Raw genomic sequence first — 13,567 nt, 5'->3', positions numbered from 1 at the left:
ATCTGTTCGTGTCACAGTTTGGTGTGTTGTGTACTGACATGTCGTTGTCACTCACTCTCAGCTCCTCACTGTTTTGTCCCTGTGGAGCTTGGCAGACGTAGGAGGGAATGGCAGCATTTATTATTCTGACATCTCTGGCCGCACAGACTCTGCCTTCGCTGTGTCTGTGTGTGTCAAGCCATTGAACGCATACACATTTAACAATGTACAGGAATGTAAAAGGAATGGGATTATCTGTTAGGCAAACAAGCAAGAGTAGGAGAGTCCAGAGCACTGCGAATTTAAGGCGAGAGGAAAACAAGTACAAAAGAGACAGTGACTGCAAAATGTTGTGCAGAAAGGAAGTTCCCTGCAGGACAGGAAGTTTTTGTGGTTGCCCGACTCAAACCACAATACCGGTGTGACTAATCTAAGTCTACACACTTCCCTAAATTCTTTTTGCCGCCTTCTTTTTTTATGTCATTTTGCTGATTCTGTCAGACCAACAATATGGCCCATGTTCCCTGTACCACATTTTTCTTTAGGGTACTGTCTCCCCAGTCCTAAATCTCTTTCTTTGTCTCTTCTTTTTTCATTACAGGATTATCGGGAGGATGGCATGGACCTGGGGAGTGACGCATCCAGTCGCTCCAGCTCAGAGTCCAACTCCAACAAGGTCACACCTTGCTCCCCTTCTCTTGACCTGGCTACTTTAGAGGACTACAAATCCTCCCCCTCTCTGGACCTGGTTACCTTAGAGGACTATGAGGAAGATGAGGACTACCAAGAGTATAAGAAGAAGGTGATAGAAGAGTGGGAGAGTGAGTATGGAGAGGACTATACCTCTCCACAGCCCTCTGGTGAGGGGGACGGCAGAGAAGGCATTGTGAGTGCTGACAGTGCTGGTGAAGGCTACAGGAAGACAGTGAACAGTCGCAGCCTTGCTGAAGAATTCCAGGATGTCAAGACCATCCCGCCCTTACCGGCCCCCAGCGGACGCACCGCCACGTCATCCGCAGCCGTCCCCGATGAACTGAAGCAAAACGGCAATCTGATTTTGCCTAGGAACAACCAACCCCAATCTCCTGGCACACCGCAGGCAGGCACGGGGACTCCTAAGTCCAGCCACCGGAGCACCAGTCAAGGCAGGGGGAGTCGCAGCAGTGGCGGAGGCAGTGGTGGAGGAGGTGGAGGAGGAGGAAGTGTGGGGACTGCGGGGATAATGCGAGGATACAGAGAAGAGGAAGGGGTAGAAGAAGAGCCTCTGCCCACCATGGACTGGGCAGCCCTGGAGAGACACCTGGCTGGGCTGCAGTGCAGAGAGCAGGAGAACCATAACCTCAACCAAAACCAGAACCACAACATGGGCAAGACCAACTACACCTCAGTGAGTGTGCAAGGATTCTTCTTTTTTGTATGTTATTTTTGGGAGTTAAGATTTTATCCGCTTTTATCTATGTGTGTCAGAGGTCCTCAAACATAGTGCACCGATGGGCAGCTGTAATCCAGCAGTTATCTGTGTCAGACGGACCCAGGAAACATGAGGTCAGGTTAGCTGGAGGAAGGTCGAGAGATTAGTAAGATAATGTAGCGCTAAGCTATGTGGCCCAACTCCTATCCATTATGGAAGTCTGTACAGCTGGAAGGAAATGAAGTGGGGCAGCAAAGCAACAGGGTTTCAATTCATCTTACTTCAGATTCAACTGGATGTCCAGGAAGTACACAGATTTAGCTGAGACAACTTTAAAACTATAGATCTACGACTAAGAGTTCATACTGATGAGTCCTGACAGCATTGTAACAACGATTTGTTGCTGACCTTAGAGAGTTACATCTGTCTAACCTAATTTCTACAAGTTCTAAAAAAAAAAAACAAGTTGTGGCCATGTAGTGCTTCTACCAGAAGAGGTCAGTGTTGCATTGACATTAAGCAGAGAGGTGCCGTAGGCCTTTCATGCCTCACCAGCAGCACCAGCAGGAGAGGCTGTCATGATTCACTTACTAATTTATTGCATTACTCAGTTTAAATCACAGTCTCAGCCAGAGCTTCATGGTTTGTTGTCAGTTTATGGGTCCAAAAGGGTGTAACTTTAAAATATTTAGGGTGGGAGTGGGAGAAAATTGTTTAGAGCTGCTAGAGCTCCATCGCCAGTTGTCACAGAGTAAAACTAAGTGAGGGCAAATGAAAAGGCTGGATTGGTGTTCTCTATTGATGTGCAAGCACCAAGGCCTTTTCCCCCGATGCGCACACATAATGGCTGCAACCTAGTGCTATTGTGAGTGTGTCGTGTGTGTTGTGCGTCTTTGTTTGTCTCTCCTGGAGGCCCTCTCTGTCTCCCTGAGGCATGTCAGGAATGCAGCGGGAGAAGTGGGGGATGAGCGGAAGGAAAGAGGGAGTAAAAGGACAGGAGGAGGACCGGGCAGTTCAGGGCCACATTTGTGTCAATGTTCATTACCTGCTGTCTAGCTTAAAGTGGAAGATCACCTCCTTAGAATGGGAAAAATCTGCTCCCTCTCTCTCCCTGTCTCTCGATCCCCTCAGGCAGTGGGCTGTGATTTAATTGACCCGGGTGGAGGAAAATCTCTCAAAAGAGGGCCTCTGTGTCCACATGTAGCTACTACTTTCTCCACGCAGCTGCACAAGCACATGAAATCATGCATATGCTCCTCAGACATTTTGATCTTTGCTTGTGTCTTAGATATGAGTGCATCGAGGCTCGGAGTAGTAGATAAGAGATCAAGTGGTCTTGATGATGATAGTGACACAACGTCCAACTATCTTTCCAGGAAAAGCCTGAGAAAAATCGGGCCTCAGATTTCAGTGCTTTAGATAAGAAATTGGAATTAGTGTTGTAATCCCACCAGAGCAGGGAGCAGAAGTGAAACACTGGAAAAGGCAGGAGATATAAAATAATATATCCTGGACAATCCCACTCTGCTTTTGCTATTTCTGCAGAACTATGCCCATCAGATTTGACCACATTAATTAAAAACTAATAATAATTTGATGGTTTGGTTCCCTTAATCTTTCATTGTATCTCCAAGCTTCCACATACAGTAAAGGCCAGACTCTGTTAGCAAGCAAAAAAAAGGAGTCATGTGCAAATTTGACACTCCCAAGAGATATCTTCGGTTTATTTCTGTGTCTGGGATTGTTCAGATCTCTTAATTCTGAAACCTGCTGGTCTTGGCCAACACTCGGAAGAACAGAGAGACTGGTGCTTTTAAAATGTTGTTAAATATTTAGTCGTCCTGTCAAGCAGAACCCACCAGTGAACCAGTGCATCAGCTGGTGCACACAGGGGTGGGTCTGTCTGGTATGTCGCTGGAGGTCCAGTGGGATGGAGATATTCATGCTTCACTTGAGCTTCAAAAGCATCTAAGCCTTCAGAAAAAGACTGGGACGCAGTAAAGTCCAGAGCTAATAATCTGTAGCGGTCACTTTGTGCCTGAAGACTGGGTTAGTTAATGTGCTGTAGTAACAGAACTGAGTTTTGCTTATGTATATATATATATATATATATATATATATATAAATGCGGAAAACATTCAAGTGTCACCAGACTGGACACATAGAAGGCTTTTCTGCAAATTTATCCTGCTCAGTTCTCAGTGTCTTTGCTTTCCTGGTAGAAAATTACAGCTGAATAGTTGTATTAGCTACTACTAAGCTGTAGATTTATGGAAAATGTGATGGCTGCACTGTGTTCTATGCCATGAAAAGCTACAGTTATTGAGCACTTTGTTTTATTTCCACTTTATTTTGTATTAAGTCTTGTTGTTGCAGGTGTGTTTACTTAGGGTGTGGCTTTTGGCTCCTGTAATCTCAGCGTCTGCCTTTGGGCTACAGGTGTGGCGTCCGGAGGATTCATGGTGATGGGGGGCCTGGTGGATTTTTCAAAAGTTGATTCTAATTAAATCTGGAGGCACGTGGCTAAGAGGGCTCCGCAGGGACCTCAAGTACACCGGGGGTAAATTACCTCTAACCTCTAACCCTGCATTTAGCTCTGCACTCCTGAAAGGTGAATGATAATATTAGTCTTCCTATCCGGACTTGAGGTTAAAAAAGCAGAAATGGGCTCGGGCTACATGTATGGTTATCCGCATGCAGAAATTTGCCTGTGTGTTTTCTGAGGTACGTGCTGGAGAAGTATTAAATCTGTGTCTACAGGCTAGTTCTTTTTCAATCTCAGAGTGCACACACCCAGACTTACTCACACAGTTTGAAAACACCCCACGGGCAAACTGGCAAAAAAAAAAAAAAGAAAAAAATATAGGACCTGTGCTGAGACCTGCACACGCTTAAAAGTGCGGGCATGCTCTCTCTCTCTCTCTTTCACACACACACACACACACACACACACACACACACACACACACGGTCATGATAAGGCTGAGGCATTTACTTCATATGTTTCACAGCATTTTCTCAACTCAAGGAAAACCAGCCTATGTTTTACTTTAGCAACATCCTGATTTGAATACTTGACACTGAGTTTGGAAAGCTGTAACAGAAAAATGAATTATGAAGTTGCATTATAGGAAGCATAGTTGCCATGTTTTTGGGTCTTTGCCCTGCAATATAAAGCACTTTGAGGTAACTGCTGTTGTGATGTTGCACTATATAATTAAAATTGAATTGAACTTAATAATATGTCCCGTGAATGTGCTCCATCCTTATGTAAATTCCCAACAAAATTGCTGCAGTTCGCTTCTAAATCATTGATAGTGTAATCATAAATGGCTTATTACTGCATAACTATCAGTATGTGTGAGATTACATATTGCCAACAGTTATCTTAGGACAGATGTGATGATTCACCTTTGCTCCTCCCCAGCTGTCGGAAGAAGTAATAGGTTGATGAACAGAACCTTGTATCTCAAGTGTCGCTCAGGCACACCATATAAAGAGTAAAAAGGCCACAAGCCAGATGAAACTGTACAACTGTGGAGTGCTTTGCCCCAGAAAAGCACTCAAGGGCCGTGGAAAATAAAAGAATGTGGAGGAATCAGAGAGAGGTTAGGGAAAAGAGCAAAGGAAGAGATCGCTTTCTCTTTTTCTCTTTTTGCACTCTGTGTTTATGTACAAGTTCAGCAGTTGAACCATTCGCCAGCCTCCACTAACAACTTAACGACTACCGTCACCCACAACTCAGACTGTGCCACGTATAGTGGGAGAGAGGCGGCGGGTAAAAGAAGAAAGAAATTGCAGGGTTTGGGAAGTCACGAGCACATTTATAAAGGCTATAAATAGGTACAAACAATCTGTATAAAGAGGTTGCACTAGAGTTACGTCTTGAATGGGGGAAACAAATCGGTGAGGCCTGAAATGAGCGATAGCTGTAATAAGCAAGAACCTGTCAAAGTGAACAGGAGCTCATAGGACGTGCATAAGTCCAGAATTGTGGTTTGAATAAAAATGGAGGCAAGCCAAATAGGAAAGGATAAAAAAATGGTTAATATGTAAATGAGTTGGAGGAAACTTTAGAGATTGGGGGCATGGCTCTAACCAGGTGTAGAGAACTCGTGGTGGAGCACTAGTGTCTGGTTCAGCCTCCATGGCTTAACACTGCTCCAGCACTGTGTTTGAGTGTGTGTCCATGTGCAGATACCCGCTGAAACATGCCCAACCCTCCACACACCAAACCTCGTACACACACTCACTCATTATACAACTCACTGCACTGTCTGTGCTTTAAAGTAAAGCAGTCTTCTGTCTCCTGTCAGTCCACACATGCACAAACTCAGCTCACTAAATCATATCAAAGGATATATTTGTATTCTCACAGTATCCTGAAAGTCTGCCAGTGCTGGCAGATGTTTTTTTTTTTTTTTCCTTTTTTCTTTTTTTTTTCCGTGGAATATTTTTCATCTCAGCTTAACCTTGGATTCCTCACAGCAAGTCGGGCATTTAACTCAGGTAAAGAAGAATGTGATCAGTTTGTAAAAGTGTGCTCTGTTTCCTGCTTCTCAGACTTTTCTGTGTTTATACATTGTGATGTGGAAACAAATCTTTCATGCACAAAGTTGAATGAGTTGTTTGGAAAGCAGCTTTATGTGTATTTATAACTAAGTGCACGACATACTTCTGCTGGGAGATGTTGTTTTTTGACTCTGTGCATTACTCAAAAAGTTCAATATTTTGAGAATAGAACCAGAAAAGAACCAGATGCACGTCCATAGATCTCATTTTCCTTTGAATGAAGTTGTGACCCTTTAACAAAGAGCAGGTTCATGCTGCCTTCTCCGTTGCCCTTTTTTTTGGTCAAAACACAATGTGCTGCACACGTGTGTTTGAATTCTGTTTTAAATAAGCAAATGTTTGCACCATACAGCTGCTTTGAATGAAAGGGCAGAGAAAGTTTTTGTGAGACACAAAGCCCTGCTAAAAGAACTAGCCACGACAAAAAGCCAGGCAATCAAAAGCTTTATGTTGCCTCTGGATAACCACGTCTTCTGTCTGCTCTGTAAACACAGAATAAAAGAATGAGATAAAGTGCAGACGGTTAATGCATTTCACCTGTGTTATCAGTGGGCTGTTTCTTTTTCTTCTATTTTTTCCTGGTGAAAGAGGAAGGGAAGCTGCCAGAAGCAAAACACAAGAATAAAGTACCTTAAATGGGTAAAAATCAGTGATTCACAAGAACAGTCAGTCAGTTACCTCTAACACTAATGGTGATTCAGCTTGTTCATTCATCCTAATGTGCCTGTTGGCCAACTGTCTACTAAGTAGGCCCACACTGACCCCACACCCTCAAACATCCAACGACCGGTGAATAAGTGAAGTCAGTTTGACAGTTTAGTTAGTCTGGTATACCAAAATCAGATGTTTTGCTGCTTAGATTTATCTGCCTGCAAAGTGTACGCACAAAGGCAACACAAACATGGGAGATAAACCACACGTTATTAAGTTCAAGTTTCTTAGACGGCGTGCATGGGAGTGGTGCCTAAACTGCTCTTGTCTGGTGTCAAAGTACAGCTTAATGAGCTGCCTGACAACATCTCCACAGAACCAGTAAACTGACACAAAAACACCGCCTATGTGTATTTATAATAATACTGTGATAGTATGGATGTGGCTAAACTGACAGAGACAGGCATCCCATCTGGGTACTTAAAGTGGAAGCACTACCAGTTTGGTTGATGATCCAGAGAGTGATGTCACCCAGGCGAGCAAGCAGGAACTAGACAGAGGCACCGCTGTGACTGGAGATAAATGGCACTTTTAGGTGGAAATTCACAGCCTACAGCTACACATTCCTCTGCCTCTTCTGTCTCACACTGATGAATTCACAAAAGCTCACGCGAGCACACCCTTCCACTGATTTATTCACTCGTGACTCACCACAGTGTGAGAAAGGTGGATAAAATGCAAAGTCAAAACCTCTCTTCAGCATGTGTTATATCCTATCCGGCATGGAAGTCAGCTTAGGCTCTGACTCGTTTTACTACACTGCTGCAAATCTTCACCTTCTCCCCTTTCCCTCGCCGTTTAAGACGTCCCCTGTCCTTCACTACTGTTCCCACTCCCATTCCAAGCTAATTGTTTTCTTCCTCTAGCTGTCAGGAGGCATTATAGCCTAATGTTTTCACACAGCCAAAGTTACAGCAGGAGACCATTTCCCCCCTCCTTGCTTGGTTCCCCCTCTCCACCCTATATGAAAACTATCAAAGAGAGGCGCAGGCTGTGAGTGGCAGAGCGTGCTGTGGAGGAAATAGAGGTTTATGTAGCAGCGAGGAGATGGCCTCCAATGTCATAGCTTTGTGTCAGAATGCATACGACACAGCCACTTCAGAGCTGAGCCGAGTACACACATACACTACACACAGGCTGGCTGTATAAGTAAAAACAGGGCTGACGGAGATAAAAAACAAGGTTTGCTTTAAGAAAAGAGGGTGTTTTGCTCCCAGTAAAGGATTTAAAACTCCTATCCATCTCTGGTCAGAGATGGATGCACATATACAAAGAGACACGTAGTAGCCTGTGTTTCTGTGCATTTACATGGGTGGAGCTGAAACATGAAACACTGGTCTTCTCTGCTCCTAATTATAGAGCGTGTGCTTGGGTGTATGTGTGCATGTGTAAGAGGTAGAGATGTGGGCTGTAAACGAAGTCTAAAAATAGGAAACGTGTTTATTCACGTCTGCAGAAAGAGGCAGACTTAAAAAAGAGGTTTTCTGTCTCCATGACTGTGTGTTATCTAAGCTGTTAGCCTGTTCATGTGAGAGACAGAGAAAGAGATATTGTGCCAGGCCATGCTGAGATCTTCATCTGTTGCTGGAGAGCACAGAACATTTTCATCCCTTCACATGCCGACAGCAAAAAAACCCATTTCATCAGATTAAGTGAGGGCTGCAGCTAATGACTGACCTGCTGGTAATTTCCTAATGAAACACTTCATTGTGAAGGTTGTGAAGTTAAAACAAGGAACAAAAATAAAGTTTGAGCCTGTCGAGTCCCTAAAGCAAAAGATGACCTCTTTATAATGCTTTTTTTTTTTTTTTGCCTTTTATTTGCTCCAACCAACAGTAAACACCATCAACCGAGACAGAGGCAAGTAGAAAATCAGTAGCTAAAAGTGGGGGAAGGTTTGGACATTTATGCTTTTCCAGTGTACATTACAGCAGTGCAGTGGTTAGCGCTGTCACCTCACAGCCAGGACATTCTTGGTTTCAAGATGGTTTTTCAAGGACATGCTCGCCAGGTAGACTCAAATTGGCAGTGGGTGTGAGTATGACAGTGTGTGGTTGTTTGTGTTTCTGTGATGGGCCGATGAGTCATCCAGGGTGTATCCTGCTAGGATATTCACTCATTCAAACTCCAGAGTGACTGACTGACTGACTGGAGAGATTCACAGAGAGCATGTTCACTTTGTAATTGGACTATAGCAAAGCTGGCTACAATAGATCTAGAGCAGGGGTGTCAAACATAAGGCATCAGATGTGACTCCAATGTGGCCTCTCTCGCCCCTGCAAGTGGTCTATCCTTCAAGCTCGGGTCCTCCACCAGAGGCCTGGGAGCTTGAGGGTCCTGCGCAGTGTCTTTGCTGTTCCCAGGACTGCGCTCTTCTGGACAGAAATCTCAGATGTTGTCCCTGGGATCTGCTGGAGCCACTCGCCTAGCTTGAGGGTCTCTGCACCGAGCGCTCTGATTACCACTGGGACCACTGTTACCTTCACCCTCCACATCTTCTCGAGCTCTTCTCTGAGCCCTGGGTACTTCTCCAGCTTCTCATGTTCCTTCTTCCTGATGTTGCTGTCATTCAGTATCGCTACGTCTATCACTACGGCCGTCTTCCTCCGCTTGTCTACCACTACTGTGTCCGGTTGGTTAGTCGCCACCACATTGCAATCAAAGTGGGCTGTATGTGGCCCACAATGTGAATGAGTTCATCACTGGTCTAGAGTGAGGTAGTCATCGATCAATAGGAATTAATCGAGCTAAATGGCTTAGACAATTACTTGCCGCTGTTTTCGGACAAGTGCGATCGTGGTTTAAGAGTTGGCAGTTTGTCTTGTAATTGGAAGGTTGCTGGTTCGAGCCCCGGCCTGAACACTCTTGGAAGACACTTCACCTACTGGTGATGGCCAGAGGGGCCGATGGCACAATATGGCAGCCTCACTTCTGTCAGTCTGCCCCAGGGCAGCTATGGCTACAACTGTAGCTGCCTCCACCAGTGTGAGAATGAATGAATAGTGAAATTGTAAAGCGCTTTGAGGGTCTTAAAAAGCGCTATATAAATGCAATCCATTATCATTAAAAAAAAAAAGCTGATATTTTAAAGATAATTTTGCCTCCAAATATTTTACTACAATCATAAAAGAAGTTGCAGTCAAACTGTCTAAAAACCCCAGAGTTTGGTCAGATGAGATGAAAAGATCTCCACAGGGAAACACTGGGAAACATTGTCCTAACACAACAACAACCCAAATCATAGTAACGATATGCTCTTAGTGAAGAACTACCTCCAGAAGACCAAATTGAACATTACTAACTAGTCTGGACTAGTTAGTAATGTTCAGTAATGTCCCCCATATTTATTCTAGACTATTTTGCACACACCCCTAAGAGAGGGAGGTTAGAAAATCTGTTCTTTTCTGTGTTTTCAAGCCATCTTTTTTGCTTTTGCCATTTTCTATCTGCTGCCAACGAGACATACCATCCCATAGTTGTGTCTCAGCTGCTTGTTATTCTCTGTGACTCACAACTGCTGTTTCATAATGGACTTCATCATTGCACAAGTGTAACTGGTGGTCAGTTAGTCATTTAGTTCGCTGGTATTTGAATGTTAATGCACTGATGCGCCTTTAAAAATGCAAGGCAAATATTAATACAGGCTAGTGATCACAGCAGGCCCTGTCTTTCCACCACAAACCGTAGGCGTAGAGTCCTCATTAGAACAACCTCTAGTGGCTGGTCGTCCACACACACACACGCACACACACGCACTCCTTGGCCTTCCACATCAGTTCCTCCCTGTCAGAGTGAGCTCATTACCGCCAGAATCTGGCCCTCACACTGAGCCAACCTGCTTTGCTATGCAGTGTTTTTACACTGGCACAAAATGTCAGCTCGCTAAAAGCATCTGTGCTCCTCTCTTCCCGCTGAGCCAGAGGGAGGGGGCGGGGGGGGGGGGGGGGGGGGGTAGCAGAGAAGGAGCACTGGGGGGAATGAGGGGGAAGATGGAGAAAAGTGGCAAAAGAAATCAAATGTAGTTATGCTGAAAGGCCAAAGACAGAGAGGAAGGAGGGGTAGATGGCACAGCGGATAAAAAGAGAGAGGACAAGCTGTTTGTCGGAGAAAGAGAGGAGGTGTCACAGCGTGCTTGAGACTCATGTATTTTCCATGAGCTCTGCAGAGTGTTACGGGACATTATTTCCCACCTACAGCACCACTTCCTGTCCTCTCTGTATCCCACTAGTTACAGAAGAATGAACAGCAGTATTATTCACTCAGTGATCATTTACTTATGATGAAGTATTCATTCCTGCTGTTTTCCTGTACAGATATGCCCACATCGCAAAGCTAAATACACACACACCCCACACAAGTGTTGTTTTGATGTGCAAAATGAGATGAGGAAAAGAAGAATGAGCGAAGAGTCCTCAGTGTACACAACATACTCTCGCAGCAAGTGGGACACACAACAGCAATTCCCTCTGCTCTGTGCAGGCATAAATTACATATGACTGTTAGAGTTTACATTAGAATCAGCAGGCAGCTATTGTATTTTAGCAGAAAGTCACTGCTGGTGGAGATCCAGTGAGTTAGTTTTAGCATCTCATAACGTGGCCAGTGAGTGGGAGGCAAAACTGCAGTCTGCCCGACTCAAGTTAAAAAATTTTGTTCTGGGTTTTCTTTGTAGTGTTTTAGGTCACTTACATAATCACAGCTTTTTAAAACTTTGTTTGTTCTGTGTGTTTGTTACTCTCTGTGTATATAATTGTGTGTGTAATTTGAGAGTGGGGGTCTTCACAGTGTGCAGTCTGGATGGAGTCTGATATTGTTTCTTTTCTTGGTGTGAATAAAGAGATGCTCTCTCCGTCTCCACCTGTGCTGTGACTCAGATTGTAACCTTGACAACCCTGTGAAGGTCAGTGTGGGGGGTGTCTTCAGACAGACTGCTGCCATGGTGACAGAGGAGGGGAAAGGGGGTGGCTGTGGATTCCTCTATCAAAGCTAGGCTCGTGATGTTGAACATCAAAGTTGTTTCACTGCTTTGTAGTGTTGGCTGGATGCATATACTTGTGCAACAGAGAGTGAAATGACTACATCTGTATTGGAAAACACAAGAGCATCTTGAGGCTCCACATACTGGACTGAATCAAGTCATTGACTCATTGCTTGTGGGAAGTTGTTTCTTTACCTGTGGAGCCTAAACATAGGCTCGCACTCATGGTTTCACTTAAAAAAAAAAGAGAGAGAAGTTCAAATTCTGACAAGCGTCATGGGAGCATCATCCATCCACCCATGTATCCATCCATCGGTTCAAAACAATTCTTCTGAATTTAAATATACTTTACTGATTTTTATTTTTATTTCTTTATATATTTATTTATTTATTGCTACAGGGCAGAAAGTAACTACCAAAGCAAACCTACAATAGCTGTTCAGTTTTTATAAAGTTCTGATCAAGCTGCAACCTATTCTAGGGCTGAAAAATGAATCTGCGTGCTGAACATTGTACTTTAAAGCTGACTCTAAAAAGCAAGCCAGTCTCCACACAGACTGTTATAATTGCCAGCCTAAGAGCACAAATAAATACGTTTATGCCCAAATGCACACCAAAAACTGTTTGGGTTTCATTACAGCTGCACATTGAGCACATTTCTATATCTTTTTTTCCACTCTAATGCACATCTGGAAGTTGTACTATACACTATAATTTGGGATGTCCTGACCCTCTTCATATTTAGCCACTTTGAGCTTGTTTAATGTATGCTTATAAGCTTAAAAGTGCTTTTATGAGGCCCATTTGGTATTCTATGAGAAAAAAACGGGTTTATCATACAAAGATAATTATATCATCGGTGAGTGTCACAGTATGGGCACTCTTCCAGCCCTCCCCAGCTGGGCACCGTGCAGAAAGCTAACCCAGAGCCAATGATGCGCAGGCTTGAGCAGCGAGATCAGAGCAGGGAGCTCATCGATCCATATCCAGGTCATTAAACCCAAGAGTGCTCTTATCGGAAAAGCAGCGTCACCCAACAAAGATCAATATCGGATAGAGAGATTTGGCCTGGTGGACGGATGAGATAACAGGGTTAGTGTGTGGCTAGCTACCTTGCCACAAAAGACGAACATGAAACTTGAAACAGATGCATGTTGCAACGGCATGAGGATCTCACATCTTCCAAACCGCTGTTGGAAGTTTTTCCACTTCCTCTGATGGGAATGTTTATAATGGAAGAAAGCACATACTTACTGTAGAGTCCAAACAGTTCTGTAGCTTCAGTATGCTGGTTTGTGTAGTTGAAAGCTTAAAATGACTATTTTAGAGTGTTTGTGCAGTCATTTTAAAGTAAAAAAGATTCGGGTTACAGTAAAGAGAAGAACACATCCATCTCACTGGAATTAAAAACAAATAGATGGAGATATAAAGGTTATGGGTAGATGCCAGTGCAACGGGGGGAAAGATAGAGAAGGTAGAGATTATCTGAGGAGGTTGACCTGCATGTGGATTATAGACCAGCCATCTGCCACTGTGGGATTATAATCTTACAACGAGGGAGAGAATGACAATGAAGGGAAGCTGAAGATGAACATGTATACTTTCACACAGTGAGGCAAAAGTCACAAAAACGTGCACATAAATTAAGCGAGAGACACACTGCTTCACTTTAAATAAGGAATGTTTGGGGGGGAATAACTAAATAAGTGAATGATTTGTGTCTTTTCAAACATTCAGTGCCAGCTTTTGATACTTTCAGCTTTTGCATACTTTCTGATTACAACACATTTCAGGTTGAGCTTTTATTCAGTGCCACTTTGTGCAACACACATGGAGATTAAGATAAAGGTTAAGGAATGAAAGTCTCTCCACTGCCCTTGTCTTTGGTCCGCTTTCCGTGTCTGGTATGACTTTAT

The 13,567-nt window shown here is 43.9% G+C and overlaps 1 protein-coding gene across 2 annotated transcripts in view; it reads left to right on the top strand.

The window, feature by feature from the left end:
• The window catches only part of schip1 (schwannomin interacting protein 1), a 217,200-nt gene that overhangs the window by 176,731 nt on the left and 26,902 nt on the right, over window positions 1–13,567 (top strand). For both annotated transcript variants that reach the window (XM_006795311.2, XM_006795313.3), the window contains one exon: window positions 581–1,366. In XM_006795311.2, the coding sequence (XP_006795374.1) occupies window positions 581–1,366 (786 nt within the window). The remainder of the gene's footprint in view (window positions 1–580; window positions 1,367–13,567) is intronic.

The sequence above is a fragment of the Neolamprologus brichardi genome, chromosome 14, assembly GCF_056152115.1.
Source record: "Neolamprologus brichardi isolate AB-2024 chromosome 14, ASM5615211v1, whole genome shotgun sequence".
Taxonomy (NCBI): Eukaryota; Metazoa; Chordata; class Actinopteri; order Cichliformes; family Cichlidae; genus Neolamprologus; species Neolamprologus brichardi.
Note: the sequence above shows the minus strand (reverse complement) of the source record. Positions and strands in the feature narration are given on the sequence as shown.